At 37.0% G+C, this 24,149-nt stretch overlaps 1 protein-coding gene across 4 annotated transcripts in view; it reads right to left on the bottom strand.

The window, feature by feature from the left end:
* Positions 1-24,149, bottom strand: part of LOC121314421 (coiled-coil domain-containing protein 178) — a 91,059-nt gene that overhangs the window by 30,268 nt on the left and 36,642 nt on the right. For all 4 annotated transcript variants that reach the window (XM_041247684.1, XM_041247685.1, XM_041247687.1 and 1 more), the window contains exon 17: positions 8,490-8,639. In XM_041247684.1, coding sequence (XP_041103618.1) covers positions 8,490-8,639 — 150 coding nt within the window. The remainder of the gene's footprint in view (positions 1-8,489; positions 8,640-24,149) is intronic.

Here is a 24,149-nt window from a genome sequence, read left to right as displayed (position 1 = left end):
TTGTTTAAAGTTTGTTTAGTGTGTTATAGATAGATTAAATGGTAGCCGTATTAGTCCAGAGATGATAGACAAAGAGAAGGAGAAGTGATACCTTTTATTGGACTAACTAAATAATAATTATTCATGAGCTTTCAAGACCTCAAAGGTCTCTTCTTCAGGTGAAAGTAGGAAAGAGAGATTGAATCTCAATCTCAATTTCAATCTCACTTTCCTACTTTCACTTGAAGAAGAGACCTTTGAGGTCTTGAAAGCTTGTGAATAATTATTATTTAGTTTGTCCAACAAAATATATCACTTCTCCTTTAGTGTGTTATAAAATATTTTTGTTTTCAATTGATAAAGCTGTCATTACTGAAACATTTTTCAGTATGTTCAAAAGTATGTTTTTTGTCTTTCTAACCGCCAATGATACTTCTGGGATATGCCTGCTCGTTGGGTATTCGCTGAGCATTTTATATCAAAGCTACCGATAGGCCACTCCATGGAGTGACGTTGTTGGTCCTGCCTCACCGAGGTAATAAACAGTCACTGTGTGGAGCTGTCCGTCTCTTTTGCCTTTCACCGACAGGTAGGTAAGAGTATAGCTAATGTTTTTCCAGTTGTGATTCTCTTTTAGAGCTCCTTTTATCAAGTTTTTCTGGCGTTCCCTTGCAATTATTTGCTGGAAGTAGGCTTTCCACTTCTCCGGAATCAGAGACTCGGCAACCGAAGGCTGAGATAACGCTAAGCAACTGCGTTTCGTTTAAAAAAAACAAAAACTCTTCTTCAACAGCCTACATCGTGTGGCGATTCTAGTCTATTTGATTCTAGATTCTAGTCTGCTTACAAACCTCTGCAGCTTGCTGCATGTTCTTTCTATAATTTTCCTCTGCTTTTTGCAGTTGTAAAAAAAAAAAAAAAAAAAAAAAAAAAAAAAAAAAGACAGAAGGGAGAACACGACCCTCCAGCGAGTCCAGCCCGCTCTGCTGTCGCTGTCTGGGCGACCTCGACCTGTTTTTTGATTATTGCTCTCAGTAAAAAAAAAAATCTAACCCTCCAGTTTACCGTCGAGTGTATTGCTGCCTTGTGGTTAATAAATTAATAATAACAACCACGTGCTTCCTCCATTAGGCCTGATCTGGCCTATTGTTGAGTAAGACAAGCACACTGTCACAAACGGGAAACGGCGTGACATTCGCGCATTGGATGAGCGAGGGTGTAAAATAGGGGCGTCGCAAAGTAATCTGCTCCTTTGTAAATGGTTGGAGTTAACCTAAAAGTAGTAATCATACTGCTGAGAACTGTGAGTGTTTGTAAATTGTCGGCTGTTGTTGTTGTTTGTCATTTTAGATTATCAGTAACACGATCCGGAGCTGGAGTACAAGCCAGCATTAACCTGGACATAATTTTTCACCCCAGCATTTCATGCAGTACTGTAATCACCACTAGCACTTAATTTCACTCACTGTCTTGTGTTTGTGTTTCGTGCAGGTGTGTGTAAAACATGGACTTTTGGTTGTGGGTCAAACCCAGGTATTATAGTTACGAGTGATACACACCGCTGTATCACTGCAGCATTTATTATTTACAGGTGTTTGTCTTAGGACTCTGGACATTGTTATTATTATCAATAAACACCCCTGCACCTGAAAGTAATTGTCTGTGTGCTTTGTACCTGCACAGCACTGCACTCACCACTTGGCCACACCCACACAGAGCAATTTTAAGGCCAGTGTGAACTTGGCGCTATGGCCTTAATCCTTTGTGGTCCTTTGTTGGACCAAGTCAGACATTACAATTTTCCCTTACCTGTCCGACATCATCAAAAAGACGTAAAGCACAGGTCTCTAGATGTTTTTTCTCCAGAAAAAGCAGAGAAAAACTTTCAATGGCCAAGTGAGACTGACAGAAGCCGAATGAAACCGAAAAAAGGGGGCGTATCTCATATCCCCGTCCACTACAGAGATAACACGGACATAACAAAGGAGGTAGCTGCTTCTGCATCCAGCACTCAAAGAATATCACAGACATTTGCAGAGCTTTTTGAGATGTTATAGTAATAAAATAATGACTTGGATCGCATTATTGGGGAGTTTGGTGATAAAATGAGTGAGAAGGAGAGGATTTATCAGTATGCATGTCTCTAAAGAGGTATGTGAAAAATACAGCAAAGAAGGGGTGAGGCTTGGCTGTAGATACAGTACTGAGTGTCCTTTTGTGATTCAATGTCTTTTAAACCTGTTTTACTCTGAAAAAAAAAAATTAAATAGAGCATGTAAAATAAACAGCACGTGCCTGACAAGCGCTGAATAAATGGACTGCAAAGAGTTAATGCCATCACAAACACTTCATACATATCCCACAAAGTCCACTACCACACAGCAGAGCCTTCATCCAAAGGGCACTATCGCTATTAGAAAACACCTGTTCTTATTATTTTCTTCAAAACATTTTAAAACCTAGATTTACATTGAATTTGTAATGATTTGTCGGATGTCCTTTCACTGAGAGAAGTTTGAGAAAAATAGTCCTTATTTCTTCTATTAAAAAAACAAGGATGACATACGTATTAAGGGAAAGAAATAATAACTTTATTAAACAAATAACTTTTTACTTATCAGAGCTGCTTATAGTATATCCGGACTGTGCCTAATAACTCAATCATGCAATATTAGTGAATTGTCTGTGCCACCGTTTGTTGTTGTTAAAAGATGCTGAGCTATGGTAAACTTTTCTTATTTGTAGGGAATGTGCTGCCTCTGAAATGCACTGTAGACAAAATGGCCACTACCTGTTGGCAATAACCTTCATAGTCTGTTGAGTGCCCTTGTCTTTACAATGCCATGTTTAATTACCCTAGATATAAATTATTAGGCTGCAGTGACAGGAAAATAATATAAGATAATATACAAATTCATAAAAGTTGTTTTACAGGAATTAAATTAGATTTTCTTTTTATATTTTTTTTTATTTTATACTGTATTACTGCTCAAACTCTGGTAAATATCTTAACCTAAAATTTATTTATTAGTTGGTTGAGGTTTACCATAAAGGTGACACCAAAAACAAGTCACCATTCCAATACAGCAATCTAAAATAAGGATGTGTGCTATCATTGGATAATATCACACATAGCCTAGGTTAATTGTGAAAAACAGCGACAGTTATTGGCAGTCTAACCTTTTTAAGAATAAAGCTTCTTATAGCCCACCCTTAGAATTATTATGAAACATGTTGTTAGAAGTTGATAGGTTGTGTGTAATGTGTCTCTTATTGTATTAGAAAGGTTATCTTGTGCAGATTGTGTGACAGAACTGCAAAGCAAAGCTGAGTGAACTTACAATGTAAGTAGTAACACTCTATAGACAACCTTTAAGCTTACTACAAATCACAAAAATGAAGATCACACTTCAGTAATTGCTATTAAACATACAAAACTTTCAAACTGTGCTGTAGTGTTCTGTGCACATGTGGGACATCTCTATACATGATAAGATTCAGTGAAATTTTGTAACTCTAACTGTTACTAACATGATTTCTTATGATTAATATTGTTGTTCTTCGGGCAGAACAATCCACAAGACCAAAGAAGACAACAATAAAACAAACTAGATACATAAATTAAAGCAAAATGATGGCCAATACAGCATTTTAATATATTACTGCCCCCCACCCCCCACCCTTATTTGCTTAGCAGACCTCAACCTACTGCCAGCATTAGGATACTTGGCATCCCTGCATCCTGCTGGAGATGCAGTCTACAATCATAATGAAATTAGCTTTTAGCAAACACTGCAATTCACGCCTCTCAGTGTTTTTTCTAATTTTGGAAAGAAAATACTGTATAGAAGCCACTACAAACCGCAGAATTGAGGAAATATGATAAAGCGTATTACAGGACAACCCACCAATGCAAATTATATTTTCTTACATTTGATGTGCTTTTCCAGTATTAGGCTGGCAGTAGATGTATAGACCATAAATCTGTTAAATGTTACTGTTGAATGAGTCTTCTTTCACACAAGTATTCACAATGCTGGTTTTCAAAAAATGAATTTAACACTATTTTTTGTTTGGAGGATAGGGGTGGCCTTGCATACATTTGAGTTCCAAACTATTTATAGTAGCAACTTTCTAATAATGAGGCAGTGTGGAATAATATAAATATACCAGGAAGTAGCTGTTTAACTGTATTTAGTAGGGTCAAATGCTACAGTATACTTAGTGTTCTGCGTTTCTGTTTATTTTACATTTATTAAAATAGGGATAAAATCAGTAAAAAATTGTTTCTAATTGAAACACACTTTACATGTGGAATATGATGTGTAGTAGTTCTGGTTTCTGATTAGGTTTAATGTCCCTGTCTGATAAAGCACAAAATCTGTGCAAGTCGAAGCCACATTTTCCCAAGTTAACTGGTACTTTGCGAAAATTTGGGCAATTGCTGTGCTGACTTAAACAGTATCTACAGATGGTATGAATATGACATCAGCACAAAACAAGCCAGTTTTATTCGCCTTGAAATCATAATAAAAAAAAATGCCAGAACTGGGTGGTGCAAGCCATCGGAAGACACGTCAAAAATCACATTGGACATTTCCATCAATGCGTTCAATGTAAGTTTACCAACTAAAGCATCACCATTTTCAGTCAAATATTTACGCTTTAAGATTGTTGCCGTTAGGCAGTGTTTTAGCTGATGGACAGGCAGTACTGTCACACAAAGTCACCAATACATACCTCTGCAATAAACAGTGGCTGTCCAGCAAAGCACAGAGCTCTGACAAACTCATTAACACAGTCATTCTGCGCTTTCTTCTTATTAAAGCATGTGTAAAACTTGCATAAATGAATTGCTTGTCTCTCAGTTCACTTTCTCGTTTTAGTTTAATGTGTCGCTTACTTTTCAATATGTTCTTTCATTTTTCAGCGTGAACATGTACCTCAGTGCTGCAGTATTTGCAGCGCTGTGCATCCTCTGCTTCATCTGACCCACTTCTGCTATTTTTGTTTTTTGTACTTTTCAAAACATTCATTTTCTTTTGAATATTCATAAATGGATTTATGTTTTCTCCCCATTCCTCACCCACAAAAAATATTATATTTTTGTGTATTTCAATTTTGTTTTTTATCAAGCTAGTATTTACTATGCCAAGCAATTGCGACAATAATCAGACTTTGATTGGCCAACATAATCAGGTGATAGTCTGTCTGTGAAGTGACAGAGAACCACAGTTGAATGTTATTTGATCCTCTGACTTCTAAACATCTGCTGTATCCTAGGATACAGTGTAGGGCTGCTTATTACAATGTCTGAGTCAAAATAAAACAGCGTTTTAATCAAATTATTGTGTATTTCCTTGAAAACAAACATCATGTATAAATCAATAAAAATCGATGTCCAGTTAAAAAAAAAAAAAATCCTGTAATTTTTCAGTAAAATTCAGAATAAACCGGAAACACTAAGTATACTGTAGACATCTGGTATGTTTACAAAGGTCACTGTTTATGAAAAAAAAGAAAAATCTATCCATTCTAAAAGTATGGTACAGCAAAAATGTTGCAACAGGAAGTAAATGAGATGGCCTTGTCTTCTAATAATTCTGATACACTTGAATATTTGCAATGAGGTTGGCGCAGTGCCCAAAGCAGTGAGCAAGCAAACAGAGCGAGACTGCTGCTTTAGCACCTTCCATTACTACCACTGCATCCCCTGGCGCCTTTGTCAGGGGTGCTGTCCACCGTCCGACTTATTACTACCATCATTCACCCAGGGAAAGAAAAAGCACTGTCAACTCCTTGCTGACCGCCTTACATTGTCCAAAGAAAACTTTAAGGACAGTATTAATCCAAATTAGCATGCAACATACAGCAGCATCGTATACAAATGGGTTTTTATAGCTAGTCTGATGTTTTTCCTCTTATAATGAAACAGCAGCCTTTTCTGATTTGCAAGGTGACAAAAGCAATATTACCAGAATTGAAACAATCTGAATTTATTTTTTCCCCCCCCCAAAATGTAATATGTTTTATGCTTTTAGATAGGATGCCTCAGTGCTTTCAGATGAGCGTTTCATTGTCACAGATGATGGCTAGGAACAGAATAAGCTCTATAGGTAGGATTATCCTCAAATTTAATCTTTTTCTTTCACATGAAGCTAATGGCAAATGTTTCTTGCAAACTTTAGACTCATCTTGTTTGATGGCTGTGTGAGAAAGGTAAGTTAGTGGATGGGAATAAAAACAAATATATTAAAAGATGAAAACCTCTTAAGTATTTTGGTCAGAGATTCGGGTTAAGAACTGAGATCATTGGATTATACAAATAAATCCTCACATTCTGAATAAAAGTAAAGCGGAGGAATTATCAATAAAAATGCTAATTCAACACTAAAACAGCTGCTAAGATTCTAAATCCTAATCCTTGTATTTCATACATACAAGCTAAATGTAAATTCTCAGATGTATCATACGAAGGAATAACTTAATCCAGTGGGGAATGCCCTATTTTTAACAGGTTGTTCAAAGCATAAATATGTGGACATGGTTACCCAGAAATAAAAAAAAGGTAACGAAAGACATTTAATCGTGAGGGCTAAGATGTCTAATTATGAGTAAACTAGCTACATCTGCAACATTAAAATATTCAAATTAAATGTTAGAGTAGCACAATTTATAAAATATTGAATGGCCTTTAGAATAAATATCCCATTTTACAGTAGCATGGTATGTTTCTTCATGAAATTACAAGCTTTTTTCTTGGAACATATATCCATGGGTGGCGTAATGTACAGCCAGCAAAATAAGTCCTAGCAAGCAAAATAAGCAGCCAGATTGGTATTATAATGAAGAATATAGGAAGCGGAAATGCACCTCTGTTCAATTTAAAACCTTATTATTACATATTACACCCCCTACTATTGACGCTGGTCAGTGTTAGTTTTTGTGTATCATTCTTCACATTTAAAAATGTGTTAAGTACTGTAACAAAATCAAAATTAGATAAAGCAGCATGAGGGACAGTGCCCCCTCAAAGCGATTTTAGATACTTGTTAGGGACTCAGCAAAGCTGAGCACCACAATCACCTAGCTTGCTGCAAAGCCACAACACACACACCTTGACGTATGTTATTGCGAACATAAAATAGCACATTCCATAAGCACTTCAAGCCACTTTATAATGAACCAAAAGTTTTCAACTCCTTTTATACTAATTTTTATTACGGCACACAAGTGTGAAGCTTGTGTATCAAATCAAACTCAGGGTGCTACAGATGTACTGTATTGGGAAGGAGGCCTAAAAGTCTTGAATAGATATATCAAATAAAAAAGATCACAAAGATCAAGACTGCACACACTGTGTCACTGTTGTGCTGTACATGCATGCGACCCTAAAAACTATTACTGAATATTTTACATCTTTAAGTAAAATACTGCGTCCTAATAAACTTACAAAATATACAGTTTCACAGTCACACATTGTGACAGGGAGAACCCTGTCGCTGGTTCTTGCACACACATTGTTAGGCAACCAATTGAGCAGGTAGGCTCGCCCAGTGCTGAGCTGAACGGGATGTCTAGACTGGCCAGATCAGATTTGCCAAGCATTGATTTTGAAGTGTTGGACCAAACTAGACTCGTCTGGGCTAGTCCCAAAATTCAGTGAAAACTGTTGAAAAAATGGGTTTCGCCTAGTCATCTTTTTCAAGTTCTGGGCCAATCAAGATTCACCCAATTTGACCAGGCGAGTGCTGAAAAAAGGGGTAACTTCAGGATTTGCCCAGAAGCCCTTGGCGAAACTAGATTGGCCCAGGGAAAACTAGACTCACCAGAACAACACGTTTCGCCCTTAACATACATATTAAGACGAGTTATTATAATTTTCACATTTTTTAAAAATACATTAAAATCCTTCTGGACCAAGACAAAACTGCCCAGGCAGGGCACTAAAACAATGTCAAACATCTTAAAAGCTATACCACATGATTACTCCAACACTATAGTCTATATATTAAAAATAATTGTACATTTTTATATATTTCTTTTAAATCAAAATACTCATGGACCAAGACAAACCTGTCCAGAAGGGGCATTAAATCAATGAGAAACGTCTAATTATACTACATGAATAAAGAAGCAGAGAAGCATGAACTCATATAATGATAACATGCCTTTTAATATATAGAGGCTGAGGAATTGTGTGGTATAGTTTTCAAAGCGTTTTACACTGTTTTAGTGCCCCATCTGGGTAGTTTAGCCTTAACCTGGTTTTCACTCAGATAATGTAATGCTGGTTCAACTGTTCCACGGGCTATAGATGACTGATTAAGTGTCAAAGTTTTCTGAAAATCTTGTCCCCAACTTTTCATTATGTTTTCAACATTGTAATGTTATTAAATGTTATTTTTTTTGAGAAAAAAACAAACAAAAAAAATCAAACTTTTGAATACAACATTAAACGCTTGAGTCTGGATCATCTTTATTTTTTTATTTTTATTGTGGAATCTTACCTGCTGGTGATCTTGCAGGGACGCACTCTTCTGGACGTTTTTATCATAGCTGCACACCAGCCTACTCTTGGTCTCAAGGAAGGTTTTCTGCAGAGCTCGATACTCCAGGGCAAGTTCTAGATTTTTTTGGCGGGAGTTTTGCAGCGCAGACTATGAAAAAAAGGAAGACATTCTCATTTTATTTGAATACATTAATTCACAAATGAGTTGAAAGTGTAAATCAATGCTTTCACTTTGTTTCATCCTGTTAACACTTTAACCTGTAAAATCATCCAAGAACCTCAATATAGGTCTTAGAATTAGAAACTTATATACATCTGATTTAATTTTTCTTGCACGACACCGTCAAAAATATTAAACTTGACCTAGCGAATCATAACATTAAAAATATGAATTCCCTGAGATATGGGCTATTGAATGAGCAACGATGGATTTACAAAACTATAAGCTCCCCCTCACAGGGCTGCTTGATTAGCAGTAGTACAACACAAGTGGGGGTTTCAGGTGCATTCCTTTTCAAATTGTATTTTAAGACCTTAAAGCGCTATGGACCTTTTTATTTTATTGTGTTACATGGACCCACTACAACTACAACTTAAAGGGCACATAATGACCACTTTTTTAAACATTGAAATTGCATTTCCTGCCTCAAGATGGCTTCCCATGTACCTGCATGGACCTCTCGAACTACATTTCCCACCATCCTCCTGCTCACATATGTAACTGAGATGAATTTACCAGTGAGCAAGAGGATGATGAGAAATGTAGTCCTGAGAGGTCCAAGAGGGTAAATGGGAAGCCATCTTGAGGCAGGGAATACAATTTAAAAGTTTAAAAGTGGTCATTATGTGCCCTTTAACTTAGCTGAACCCAGTAGTCATTATAATATACAATGTACAATTTCAGTTATGTTTCAAAGTGTAAAAGGAATTACTGTCAGAACAGTTGAATTCCTTGCTATAGGCTGTAACAAATGCTAATCATATCTTACAATAGCTACTTCATGCACAGCCGATAAGCTAGTCTTCTATCAATCAACTGTATGAAGATGCATTCAGTTTGAACCTACAACTGGATGTAAGCTATATTGACCCTTAATGTGGAGAAAGTGTATCTATTTATTGACTTGTTGATTTTAGTCAAGCTTGTCCTCCATCTCTGAATCTGGTGTTGTTAAAAGGGTTAGGATTTTTTTGTTAACAGAACTAGGCAGCGACAGATAATGCTAATCAAATACCGTTGAGGAAAGCCAGTAAATAAATTACAATACGTAATTGTCCATCGTGCCTGCCCATCTTACTCTTGGACAATATCTCAACTGTACCTGAAGAAAGAATGGAGTGTGTCTCTGCAGTAAAACAGAACAGCACTAAACTGATGAGTTTAACCCAGCAGAAAGAGCGGCTGTAAACATGACAAATGCCTGCTATTGATTTCAGGTTTAATTACTTTGTGCAGCACTGACAAAGCCCATCAGATGTTGTTGTGAAGTGTAAATTGAACAAACTACACTTCACTGCCCAAAGGAAACTGATGGTGTCTGCAGTTTGCATTGTTTACTTTATCCACTCCAAACTTCAGCCTTGATCCAATTAACAAGTACTAGTTACTTTCAAATTGTGAAAAAAAGACCTTTGTAAGGATTCTGTTACAAACAAGTACACAATAGACTTATGGTGTTAGTGACCAGAATAACTTCAATTGAACTTGTCCAGATACCTGAACTACAGTACTGGTATATACAATAGTGCCCCTTTAATATTTAATCTATTTTGCTCCATTTTATTAGTAGAGTCCACTGAAGCAAGATGAGAAAGTATCTACATTTTCCTCCCAAACGCTGAGGAAGCACAAATGCCAATACAGCACTCCCTGTTATCATCTCTACCGAACAAATTATATAGTATTTTGTTGCCACTTTGATCCAGAAGTTTGCTAAGTTTGTAGAAAAGATAAAGTAGTATATAGTATACTTAGGTCTTGATGTTTTCGGTTTTAATACCCCCCGGAGACCTATTTAGAAGATTTGGTTTTTAATTTTTTAAACTGATAAACGTGGGTTTTGGCAACATATTTAAAATAATGTCAATCAGTCATGACTCTCAGCATAAAGAAAGTGTGCAAATACTTTGCAGATGGCTAATCATGAATTTTGTGCACTACTTAATACATGACATTTGTGTCAATACACCACTGGTTAACAACGGGCTTAACGACCACGAACACAAACAAGAGCATGGCTTTACGGTTTTAATCAGTGATTAACCGAAAAAAGTTATTGTAAATATAAAACTGCTGTACAGTTTTCTACTAATGAGCATTAAAGTTTTTCACATGTACGATGTGTGCCTAATTATTATTATTGCTATTATAGATACATAATCAAACCTTAATCCATGATGTAGTACCATGATGAAGGTTTAATCTTCGGAAAAAATGTAAATAACTTCTTGTATGCTGAGATTAATTATCACAGTACGGTATAGTTATACGATACAGTGGGCGGTAAAAACAAAACCTGAAATCTAGTGTGACAGATACGTGGGTAGTAATGGATGTCCAATTAAATCCGTTTCTTCTCACAATTCTCGTATTCAAAATGTATCCACATTTCTACATTGCCAGAATCCTGATGTGGATATCTTCACTTTACCACAGTAAGTTAATGTTTGTATATGTATTAGTGAAACTACTGTACATTCAATGTATTATAGAAACTGAAAATGTATGTGTTTGAGTGGTTTAATAACCAAAAATAACCAATTTTGCCAAACAAAAAACGATAACCCCCCCCAAACTGCAAAAAACACACCAAAAAAAGCCCTACGTATACTGTAACAGATACTAATTTCCTTGAAATTACCCATAACACTTAACAATGAACATCAAAGTTGTTAACTATATACTGCATTTTCCAATGTGGGTTGACACGCTTTGATCCGGTTTGAGCGAGACAAAATGTGTGATGGATGTTGGTAAACTGACGAAATTACAGCCATGCCTACGTGAAGGTTTCACTTTTACAAGGAACATTTCAGTTTATTCTGTTTAGCCATATTTTTGTTGATTGAGACACACCATGATCCAGATTGCAGTAGGGATGAAGAAATAATAACAAATAGAGCTCTAATCAGTATTTGGGCCGACGGTTCAATCCAGAGAAGCTTGGATGAAAGCATCCGTAACAATCTGCTTCCGGGGCACTGATACACGCATTGTTTACTTGTGTCTGTCACCCAGGTCAACCCTGCTTTATCAAAAGAAGTGTCAAATTGTGTAGCCGATCCACATGATACCGGGCCCTGACCTGGATAGGTTCCTACCCAGGTACTGCATGACAGTGTCAAGGGGCTTATTTGTCTAATCAATCAGAAATACCAAAATTGGAAAAAAAGTTACATGGTGAGGTTGGTGGATTGATAAATGTCCATTTACCTTGCCAGACATTTATATGGATTGGTAATATATTCATTCCACCCTTACCCAGGCAGAACTTGCTATGACCTGTAGTTAAACATATATGTGCATAGATGCATGTGCTTCACTGAGGTGCAAAGACATGTTTTAGTATGAAATGCATAAATCCTGTTGCAGAAAAATTGCTTATTATTAAACTGACTTCCAATTGACATAATTTAAAAAAATATATATTTAAAAATATTTGGGTGCAGGGACAGTTTTATATGATGTTCATTCCTCAATGAATTCCATAGAAAACATCTTAGTTTTTCATAGAATGGGCTATATTCAGAAAATATAACCCCATTAGTTATTTTCCATTGCTTTTTGTTTTAAATAGACATTTTCTTTTTTTTTGGTGAATATCTACATGGTATATGAAGGGGTTAAAGTGATACTCACCTATAAAACACCCATAACTATTAAACACTCAACAGTGCTGAATTTAAAAACACTAAAAGAAACTTAGAGACAACTTCACATCCATATAAATTATAACAATACCTGTAAGATGTATTTGACCTTGCTGTGTTGTTTCTTTCTTCCCTGATCACCTGAAATACGTTTCAGTACTTTTTTTGTATCTGATCTATATGAAAGCTTGGTGGTTTACATTTTCGTCTCCAGTGCCAGAATTAGTGTTTTCATTCTTTCCTGTTTAGCAGATGCACATGTTATTCTCACTTGAGAGTTCCCACAAGCTAACTTTTACAGACAGTAGCTGCTTAGGTTGTAAGGATAGGTCTGCCAGCAGTCACACGCAGCAGTGTTATCTGGTATAAATTAGCTCAATGACCTCTCGGTTTTAGATATGTTATATTTTTGTATTTTTAGACACTATTAAATCCATTTTAAAATGTTCTCAAAATGCTGACAGCAAAACCAAGGTTTGGTTGTCATCTCATACCCTGTTCCTAATTAGAAGCCTAGTCATTCCAAACTATCATTCATACATTTTGCATAGGCCATTTATTCATTTATTCATTCATTCATGCATTCATTATTTTACATGAAATGTTTTAATTATCAAAACATCAACCAGCTCTGAAAAACATCCCTAAAAATATATTTTTGTACCGTATATTTTGCCACCAAATAAAACAGAACAGCATTTCACATTTATTTATTTATTTATTTATTTTTTTTATAAATGTGTACTGTTAGCAGACTTGGGACAAATATAGTTGTATGTAATATTTTATTTGTAAACACCAACTATTTCAAATAGTTGAAATATTTAAATATATATGCTTGAATAAATCAATTTTGTTTTTAAATATTCAAATATTAATTGCACAAAGTCAAATATTATTTGAAAATATGTTTTTGCAGAAAACAAATACTATTTGAAAATATTTAAATATATGTAAGTTATATTATATATATTGATATATATATATATATCTATATATATATATATATATATATATTATATATATATATATTTTTTTTTTTCCCCAAATAGTTAATGAATAATCAAAAACTAAAACCTAATTATTACCATATATGAATAATTATGTGCCAAGTCTTGCAATTACTACATGGTGGTTGAGGAAGATTTCTAACGAGGAAAATGCTAAACATGATCAATTTAATAACTTAAAACAGGCCATTACACCAGTGGTTAACCATATTTCATTGTTTTCAAATATTTACTCACTGAAAGAAAATACCCAAATATTTCAATTAATTGATCGAATTAAATCTAATTGAAATAGAACAGTTTGCAAAAGAGAATTCAGTGGTTAATAAGGACAAGGCTTAACCTGCTTAGAAAAGAGGATCATAATTAGGCTGCTGTATGTTACAGTTACATATTTATGAAGAGTTTAAAGTATTTTGTTGTATTACAACTAATTTACTCATATTTAAATATTTTCAAACAATAAATTGCTCTTCATAAACCATATTTAAATATTTTCAAATAAGAGTTACTTTTCACAAACTAAATTTATAACTATATTTATCCCAAGTCTGGTTGTTAGTATTCTTAGGGCACAGTAACTGTGGCTTTGTCTAATGTATGTGTAGACTAGACATTATCTTTTATATTGTATTTTGCTTACATCTATCATTTTATTCTTGACTGGTCATTACCATGGGTCTTGAAAACAAAGGTCTCAATATATAATTAGCAAATATTTATATCAAACAGGATTTTAAGAAACTATATTCTTACTAGTTAACTCAAGTGTAATTCTCCTCCTGGTACTATTTGAATGACTGTTTACTTATTTTGTGGAGAGCAAGTCAATATTGACTCCTGCAGTCTTTTGACAACAAGTTGGTGTCATTTCAAGTTGCACTTTGATCGCTGGAATTTAATTTGGATGTAAATTGAAAATGCACAAAAGATTTGCTCAGGTAACCCAACAAGATGGGTCAAAGTACAGTAACAAAGTACTTCATGCAGTCATCCAGTATCCTTTACACCAGGGCTGCCCAATGCATGACTCTTGAGCAATTTCTCACCTAGCTCTGCAATTTGACTCTTGATTTAGTGGAGTATCCCATCCAAGGCTTCTAATTGGTTTATAAAACTACAAGGCAATCAGTGGTCTTTGCTAGAAGCATGGTCAAAATACAACAAAATGCATTTTGATTTAACATGATGCATGTTTAATGAGCACAAACACACCAACTCTGTGTCTTGTGCAGCATGGATAAACCGCATCTATTTTTTCTATTATCTCTCTCTTTTTTTATGTCAGTATATATTCACATTTCCCAAAAGCTTCCAAACCAAATCATAACAATTCCAGGAATCAAGAGAAATATGAGATACTTGAAATATCAGATAACTTTAAATCTTGTCATCTAACAACACAAATAATCTTGACATGACATATCTTGTTGGCGAAGGACAACTCTCCTTGTAAATTGTTTACATATCATCATTCTGATATGAAATGTGAACAGGTTTAAAATTACATTTGACACTTGTTTGTTCACATCTGAGGTCAAATGCCACTTTTTTCTGAACTGTGATATTACATAAATACTCACAGAATATTCTTTTTGCAGTCACATCTTTTCTAATTTTAAACAACATACATTCTTCTCCTTTTTTTCTTTGTAGTAAATGTGCAAATTAAGGTTTTCAACTGCGCAGTTAATACAAACAGCTGTTTGTTAATGCCCTAAGCTGTATAATAAACTGAAAAAGCCAATGAACACAGGCAATAGTAATGTAACAGCTGCAAATGCTCTTAATACTAAAGACTTTAATGGACTAATTGACAGTAATGCATTTACTCAATACAAAAATATATTAGGACCTAGGGGCATTTATAAATGACTGGGGTTTACATAATTCCTAATTTACAGTCTATGTAAACTTCTTTTTATGTAGGCATTAAAACTTGAAATATAAAGTTATCATAAACAATAATGAGGGCCATGTATCAAGCGTTTGCGATGGCACTAAGTTCATAGCGCCAAGTTTACGCCGGCCTAAAAATTGCCTCATATGCATCATGACACTGAATTTTGATACATGCTCCCCTGTGTGTTGTTTCTACAGTATTCTTTTTCTAATTCAGTTGCAATTCAAGCCATGACAACTTTCACGCTTATGGGTCCTTATACAAAATGATGCAAGTTATCATGTTCACTTCATAGATTTTAGCAGACAGACAGACAGATAGGATCAGTTTATAAGAGTCCTCATTTTGTACGACATATAATAATCTGTTCTCATTTATATTTTTCTGTAGATCATAACTACCACACAGTAGGAGTCAGACACTAGGATGGTTCTAGTAATTCAAAATCTGTGGTCCAGTCGAGATATCTGCACCAAAGGGAGAGGAGCCATCGTTGCCATCTCCACCAGTAGAGGGAGAATGCCTACTGGTTTCGCCTCCACAGCCTGAGGGGCAGGAGCACGATTGTCCACAGCCCAAGAGGGAGAACGCCGAGCGTCCACAGCCCAAGAAAGGGAAGCCCCCAGGTCCACAGCCCAAGACGAAAACAGCGGAAGAAAAGTGCCTGCTGTTTCTATCTCCACCAGCAGAGGGAGAAGTCCTGCTGGTTCCACCTCCACCACTGTGGGAGGACTACCTGTAACTCCCACCACCACCAGCAGAGGGAGAAGGCCTGCTGGTTCCACCTCTACCACTGTGGGAGGACTACCTGTCGCTCCCACCACCAGCAGAGGGAGAATACCTGCTGGTTTCACCACCACCCTCGCGAGGAGAGGAGCAGGAGCTGCCTCTGTCTTCATTCCTACCACGCGGTGAAGAGAACCAGGAGCTGCCACCACAGAGCCAGCACTACCCCCTGAGCACTATTTTCCCTGCACACAGCACGGACACAGGCACCACTTTCCCAGGATTAAAGGGAGAGCCGCGCCAGTCTCCTGCAAGTGAGGGAGAGCCACACTAGTCCCCTGCAACAGGGGGAGACTACACGCTGCTCCCACCTTCATCACCAGGAGACTACACGCTGCTCCCACCTCCACTGCTTCCACCACCAGGAGCAGAGCAGTAGGAGCTGCCTCTGTCTCTGCCACCTCCACCAGCAGAGGGTGAATACCTGCTGGTTCTGCCTCTACCGCCCAAGGATGCCTGCCTCGCTCCGCCCAAGGATGCCTGCCTCGCTCCGCCAAAGGATGCCTGTCATGCATCGCCTGGGGTTGCCTGCTGCTCCGCATTGCCTGAGGAGCTAACAGTTACAGGGTACAAGGGAGAAGTGGAACTCCCGCTGCCGCCTCTGTGGCCAGGGGCTCCCCTCCTGAATTCACCTCCCGAGGGTCTGCTGCTGCTGCCGTCACCCTCGAGGGTCCACTGCTGCCGTCGTCGCCTGGGGTCGCTGGAACTGCTTCGCCTGAGGTTACTGTCAGCCCTGCTTTTCCACTGAAATACTGTGGCCGGAGTCCAACAAAGGGGAGCTTCTGTCTATGAAGAAGGGGGGATTGGTCAGAAGACCACCTTCCACCACAGCACTTTTGCTGCAGGGAATTTGGTGGTCTGAGACCCATAAGAGGGAGCTGCCGGCTACAGAGAAGGGGGGGAGGGTCAGGAATCCACCCCCACAGACAGCCAGGCGGTTGCCAGGATTGCCTTGGCCACTACGGCCGTTGGGGTGGGAGTAGGACCTCCCAACGTGGCCGCCACCTTTGGCCCGTTGCTGCCTCTGTTCCTGGGCCAGGACTACGACCAGGACTTTGGGACTGAGGGAGGAGGTGGTCATTGAGGCCAGGTGTGCTGTGCATAAAGGGGGGCATATGTGATGGAGTGCCCCACCCCTTTATGTATATTAGTGTTTTATGTTGTATGTAGTGCATTAATGTTGGTGTTTATGTATAAAATACAAATGGTTATAAATAAGGGTTACAAGCATGAGTGTTTAAAAAGTATGTTTGTATTTAGGCATGAGGATTGCACAGCATTTTATGTGCAGGTAAAATGTAATAATATATGAGCACGGGGAACTGCACTTTTATTACTTCACGTGCAGTTGTACCGAGACTCTAATTGAATGATTGATTAGCAATCGAGTCTCGGTAAAGCTGCATAAAAGCAGCATTTTTTCACTCACTCGGGGTTGTGTGTTTGTGAGTGGAGAACGGGTGAGAGAGAATGAAACATCTCAATAACAATTGCTATTTCATGCTGGAAGCTCCAGCATGGTACTTATTTTCTGTTCATCCACGTTTGTTTTGTCTGTCTGTTAGTTTGGCCAATGCGCCATTTATTGTGCGTTTTGTTTAAGTCTTTTTGTTTGTATTATTATTTAACAAATAAACTGACCACCATAGCGTCTCAGTTTTCATCCGCCAGTCCTTGGTGTAGAGTGTGTTTCTGGTCTGATGTCACCCCTGCAAAGCCATCCTGTTCACAGTGCCATTTGAGGAAAAACAGCCCCATAGAAGGATATTACCACCTCCACGCTTTACAGTAAGTATGGTGTTATTTTATTTGTACACTTTGTCTTTCTCAAAACATAACTATCAGCTTGACCAAATAGCTTTCTGCACCGTTTTGCAAACTTTATGCAATTGTCCTTGTGACGTTTTCCTAAGAGTGGCTTTTTCCTTGGCCTGCAACCATTGAGACCTTCACCATGCAATACTCAACCTATGGTTGAAATGGAAACCCCAGTCCCATTTGCAGCCAATTCACTTTGAATATCTTTGGCAGTCAATCTCAGATTGTTATTAACCTTCCTCACAATTCTTCTACTTGTTCTTAGTGAAAGAACCTTCTTTCTTCCAGACCGAGGGAACGTTGTGACAGTACCACGAATCTTGCACTTCTTGATAATAGAAACAATAGTTAAAATTGAATTGAGATACTGAAATGATTCAACATCTTCTTGTATCCTTCTCCTGCTTTATGAATAATTTTCTGCCTAAGGTCTTCAGATAGCTCTTTACTTTTTCCCCATATTGGCTTATTGGTAATGACAGCAATCATCCTATGCCTAACGCTTTTATATTCTCTAAGAATGTTCACCTACAATCCAGCATTTTCTAGACTTTTGTAGAATTAGGTTCTGCATTACCCTATTAAATTTCTAGCACCTTGTAGACAGTACTAGCATAGCATTGAAGGGTATGAATAATTGTAGACATCTATTTCTTGTAACTTTTTCCTCATCCACAAAAGCAAAACTTTTGCTACAAAAGATTTTTCCTAAAAGTTTTGTTTTCGAGTAATTTCTAGAAATTACACTATTTCATGGAGTACGAAAACGTTTCACTACAACTGCTTGCTATTAATATTGTAGAATACACTGGATGAACCAAAACAAGCAAATCTCTTTTCAATGTCCTAAGAAATCAACAGTACATGTATGAAGCATATTGTTAGGAAAATTATTCTTTTCTTTTAAAATCATTTGAAGATCTAATTTTATGGTATTTGTAAATATTGTTTTTGAAAAGGTTATTCTGTGGTAAAACAGAACACTGCATTTTACAATCAGTAATTACAATAAAAGAAACAAACATAATAGACTTCACAATTAACACTTGTAAGTACAAACAGCAGACTATTAAATCAAGCATCTTGATTATTAATCAAGTACATAAAATCAGTGTCAGGCAAGCCGTTAAATTAAGATTCAATTTGTCCTACTGCATTATTGAGACCTGCTGGCACCCCCTAAACAAACTGTCAGTTTACACCGACAAGTTTAGTTTTAGTCCTGACAGTTTTAAATTAATATCCTGGATTAATCTGAGTAGGGGATATGTTCACTCTGAGATTTAACATGTTTGTAAAGACCTTCTTAATCTGTCACGTATGTTAAGCTGATGCAACCATCATAAGTAAAATTACTTCTTACCTCCCACCCCCACCCAATACACAGGCAGAATTTGATAGATGCAAAATCACAAAATCACTTGTGATCGTCTTTGTTGTTTATAACTGATATTGGATAATGAAGTGACTGTAAAACGTACAAATAAGTCAATAGAAAAAGAGATATATGATCCATACAACATTTACAAACGTAATCCAACCCAGTGCAATATATCTGTGCGCAATTATCATTTGCACATATTGGTATGGACTGAATACAATCTAGGAAACCATTACTAAATATGTTTGAAAATTGATTGTAAATGGTTCAAATAGTTTTAGAATGAATCCCATAATATGTTTAGTATATGTTATATGACATATTATACAATATTATGTAGGGGAATCACTGTATACACATTTTTATATAATAATTAGACTGGCATATATTAAACACAAGAACAATCACAGAATGTCCTGAAAAGAAAAGAAAATATGTATTTACATTATGGTGAAAAAGCCTCAGTTGCCTCCAAATCAGTTATTCATTTTTATGATGGTCTAAATTTCTAACAATTATATATTACTGAGGCCATATTAGTAATTTATGGTGGGTTACAATTCTACATGTTGTGGGCCACGTGAAGCCTGTGGGCTGTGTAATGAAGGGCAACAGTTTAGAAACTGAACAGAATTACAAATAATCTGCCAGCTATTTACAATTTTGTTGAGCAGCAGACAACTGCTTCCTTGTCTCTCAAGTTCAGTCTCTTAGTTCAATTTCATACAAAGAAAATTAGTGTATGTCTGTTGCAGGCTAAGGCTCATCTCATAGAGATACTGTAATCTTGCACTTACTGTACAAGGGCAAGACCTTAGAACCCTCGTTAGGCAAGACTGGAGACCGACTGGTGGAGCTCTTAACATTTTCTATTAGGATTGCAGAAAAGGTTTTAGACTTTAAAATGTTATATAGGGTTGTGTGGCAAGTGCAGGATTCTGATAATGATATAAATAAATTATGAAGAGCTTATGAGCAGAAGTGTTCATATTATTCCTTTGCATTTTTTAATATCTCTATTGTTTTTCAAATAAATTACTGTATACTTATGTCAGACTTTACCAGAATGTACATAACAATTACAATGGCCACAAAAAGAAAGATATAATATATATATATATATATATATATATATATATATATATATATATATATATATATATATACACACACACACTGACACACTATACTATATATAGTAATAAAGCTAACACTCACTACGGTTCGTTGCCCCTTTAAAACAGGACCCAGGATACTGAAATGGAAGTTTTTCAGTGCTTGTGCGCTATTTTTAATAAATACAAAAACACAAAAGGAAACAAACAAAACACAAAATAAACACCTAGCTCCCACTGGAGCACTAACTACACAGTCAGGATCGCCCTAACTAACACACCGGACAACTAAGCCGTTTACCGGTACACAAAAACACAATTTAACACAGAGTCCTACCCGTTGTGACTGCTCAGAAACAGGGAACACACCTTCCTGCTTCTTTCTCCACAGCCGCCCTGGACAAACTGGCTGCCTTTCTTAAATACCCTGCACCTGGCTCTAATTTACAATGATAGCCAGGTGCAGGGGATAATTAACAATAAAACAATTAACACATATATCGTTAATTAAACACTTAAACCCAAATGTGCACCCGCACATGTTTTTTTTTTTTTTCTAGCAGGGAGGAAATTAACCCTCTCCCTGCTCACACATCCTCCCCCTTTACAAGACACCGGCCATTTAACGGCCACCTCCCTCCACCTTTAAACGACCACCCACCTTCAAGACCCAAGTCTTTGGTTTTCTCCCCCTTCCAACGGCGGGCTCGAGGGTGGGTGGGTCCTTCCTCCGTCGCACTTAGGGAGGGACCACCACCAGCATGAAGGAACCAGGACAGCTAGCCCAGGGTGACCGAAACACAGGCCTTTGACCGGGAGCAAGCAGCGACAGGCAGAAGTGGGTCGCTCGGGACCGGTGCAGCGACGTCGGGGACCTCGAGGGGAACAAAGTGGAAGGAAGGGGTAGCGCATGTGACGTCAGACCCTCACGGCATGACATCTCAGGTTCCAGGAGGAGCGGAGCTAAGGATCGTCACACAATTGTGCATGGCAGTGCTGTGACCTGGGAATAAGGTCCAGTGTAGGGAGGTCTGGACATTCCAGACTGATGTCTACGCAGCCGGGGTACAGGACTGCACTAAACATCGCCCGAGTACCACCCATGGACTTTTGCTGAAGCTGTGTTGGAGGTGGGTTGCTCACCTTCTCCGCCTTGACTTCAGCCAGTGGCTCCGGTGATAGGAATGGCTCCTCCTCTGGTTCAGGAGACAGCTGGGTTGCTCCCTCTGGGATTGCAGACATCGGGGCTTCTCTCGTCTGCTCCCACTTTTGGAGCAACTGCTCCAGCTCTGTTGGCTCCAGTTCTTTTATTTGCAAGGGGGCCAACCCCAGTTCCTGTCTTTGCCTCTCAATCCGTTCCTCCCTTCGGCAGTTGCTTTCCATTTGTTCCAACGTATTTCTGTTGATCTTTGCGATCAACTCTTTTAAATCAATATCCATTTCTGGGTCTCTAGGGGCACCCACATACGCTGCCACCGTATGTAATAAAGCTAACAGTCACTACGGTTCGTTGCCTCTTTTAAACAGGACACAGGATACAGAAATGGAAGTTTTTCAGCGCTTGCGCGCCATTTTTAATAAATACAAAAACACAAAAGGAAACAAACAAAACACAAAATAAACAACTAGCTCCCACTGGAGCACTAAATACACAGTCAGGATCGCCCTAACTAACAAAACGGACAACTAAACCGTTTACCGGTACACAAAAACACAATTTAACACAGAGTCCTACCCGTTGTGACTGCTCAGAAACAGGGTACACACCTTCTTGCTTTCTCCATAGCCGCCCTGGACAAACTATCTGCCTTTCTTAAATACCCTGCACCTGGCTCTAATTTACAATGATAGTCAGGTGCAGGGGAGAATTAACAATAAAAAAATTAATACAAATATTATTAATTAAACCCTTAAACCCAAATGTGCACCCACACGTTTTTTTTTCTTTTTCTAGCATGGAGGAAATTAACCCTCTCCCTGCTCACTCTATATATATGATAGTCATATATATATATATTTATATATATATATATATATATATATATATATATATATATATATCTATATATTATATATATATATATATATATATATATATATATATATATATATATATATATATATTATATATACTATATATGATATTATATACCCCATATTATATATATCATCACGTATATTCTATATATATTATATATATATATAGAGAATTATTTATATAACCGTGGGACCCCTCCAAAATTTGGCACCCTTGATAAAGATGAGCAAAAAAGGCTGTATAAAATAAACAACACAGGTAATGAGCTATATTTTATGCTCAAAAATATGGGAAAACTATATGAAAACTATATTCTTGCTCAGAGAAAATATTTATTTTTAACAAGTAATAATTTTTTTTTCTCAAAAAGATAGGTGTCAAAATTATTGGCACCCCTAAAGATTCCTATAAATAAAATCAAACAAAATTAAATCTGCATTAACATTCTACTTTTTGAAGTACATCTCAGTCTTAAGGAACTATAATGTGGCTTTCCATGGCTTCCTGTTTCACTGGGGTATAAAAATGAGGTAACATATGGTATAAAATATGATGGTGAATCTTTGATGTTATGGGGCTGTTTTGCGTCCACTGGTCCTGGGGCCCTTGTTAAGGTCAATGGATGGCATCATGAACTCTACTAAGTACCAGGACATTTTAGCCAAAAACCTGGTTGCCTCTGCCAGGAGTCTGAAACTTGGCCACAAGTGGATCTTCCAGCAAGACAATGAAAATTGGAAAATTACAATATAGCTCATTACCTGTGTTATTTATTTTATACAACCTTTTTTGCTCATTTTTATCAAGGGTGCCAATAATTTTGGAGGTGCCTCTGTGTGTGTGTGTGTGTGTGTGTGTGTGTGTGTGTGTGTGTGTGTGTGTGTGTATATATATATATATATATATATATATATATATATATATATATATATATATATATATATATATATATGTTGCATACACATTTAGGCTACTTTGCTATAATTCTGTACCAAAGGCGATACATAAAGTTACCTATTTAGAAATCAGTAAAAGAATTGATTTTTACTCAACCAGTATCATCCATGTCAGATATTTAAACATCCATATGTCTATACAAGTGATGTCACATGCAATTTAGCTGTACATGACACAGTTAAACAATCTCTAACATATTAGGAACACCTGTGACAAGTCTGCATGTTGTTTAGATTGCGACTTCACTCCTTAATGATCACCACCTCCTAATTCATTCAGGCGAGATGGTGTCGAAAGCCACAGTATTGTGTTTTCTCCAGTATGTCTCATAATGACAACATTTTAAGGTGGCTTACTTGCCTGAAACTGAGTACCAACTGCTTTTATATTACACAATACAAGTAAGAGATTATATTTGCATAACAATTAATCAGTCATGTGAGAAACAACTCAGTTGCCTAAAAAGTGTGTGCTACATACATAGCCGGAGTTTCACATTTTTTGTATGCATTTCTTCAGATGATTAATTACACTGAAACACATTTAAAGGTCACAGGGCTTACAATGCCATGATATTGTAAATTAAATGATATACAAATCATGACATTACTGTCAGCTAATTAAAACAGATTGCTTCAAGAATGTGAAGCCTTCATGGTTGTGATAAGATTCTAACTTTTACAGCTAGGGTAGACAACTATTGCACGCACCAGCTAACCCCCTGAAATTGACAAGGAACTGGTCGACCAAATAATTATAATGAACATAAAATAACTGATG

Source organism: Polyodon spathula, chromosome 4 (genome assembly GCF_017654505.1).
Source record: "Polyodon spathula isolate WHYD16114869_AA chromosome 4, ASM1765450v1, whole genome shotgun sequence".
Taxonomy (NCBI): domain Eukaryota; kingdom Metazoa; phylum Chordata; class Actinopteri; order Acipenseriformes; family Polyodontidae; genus Polyodon; species Polyodon spathula.
Note: the sequence above shows the minus strand (reverse complement) of the source record. Positions and strands in the feature narration are given on the sequence as shown.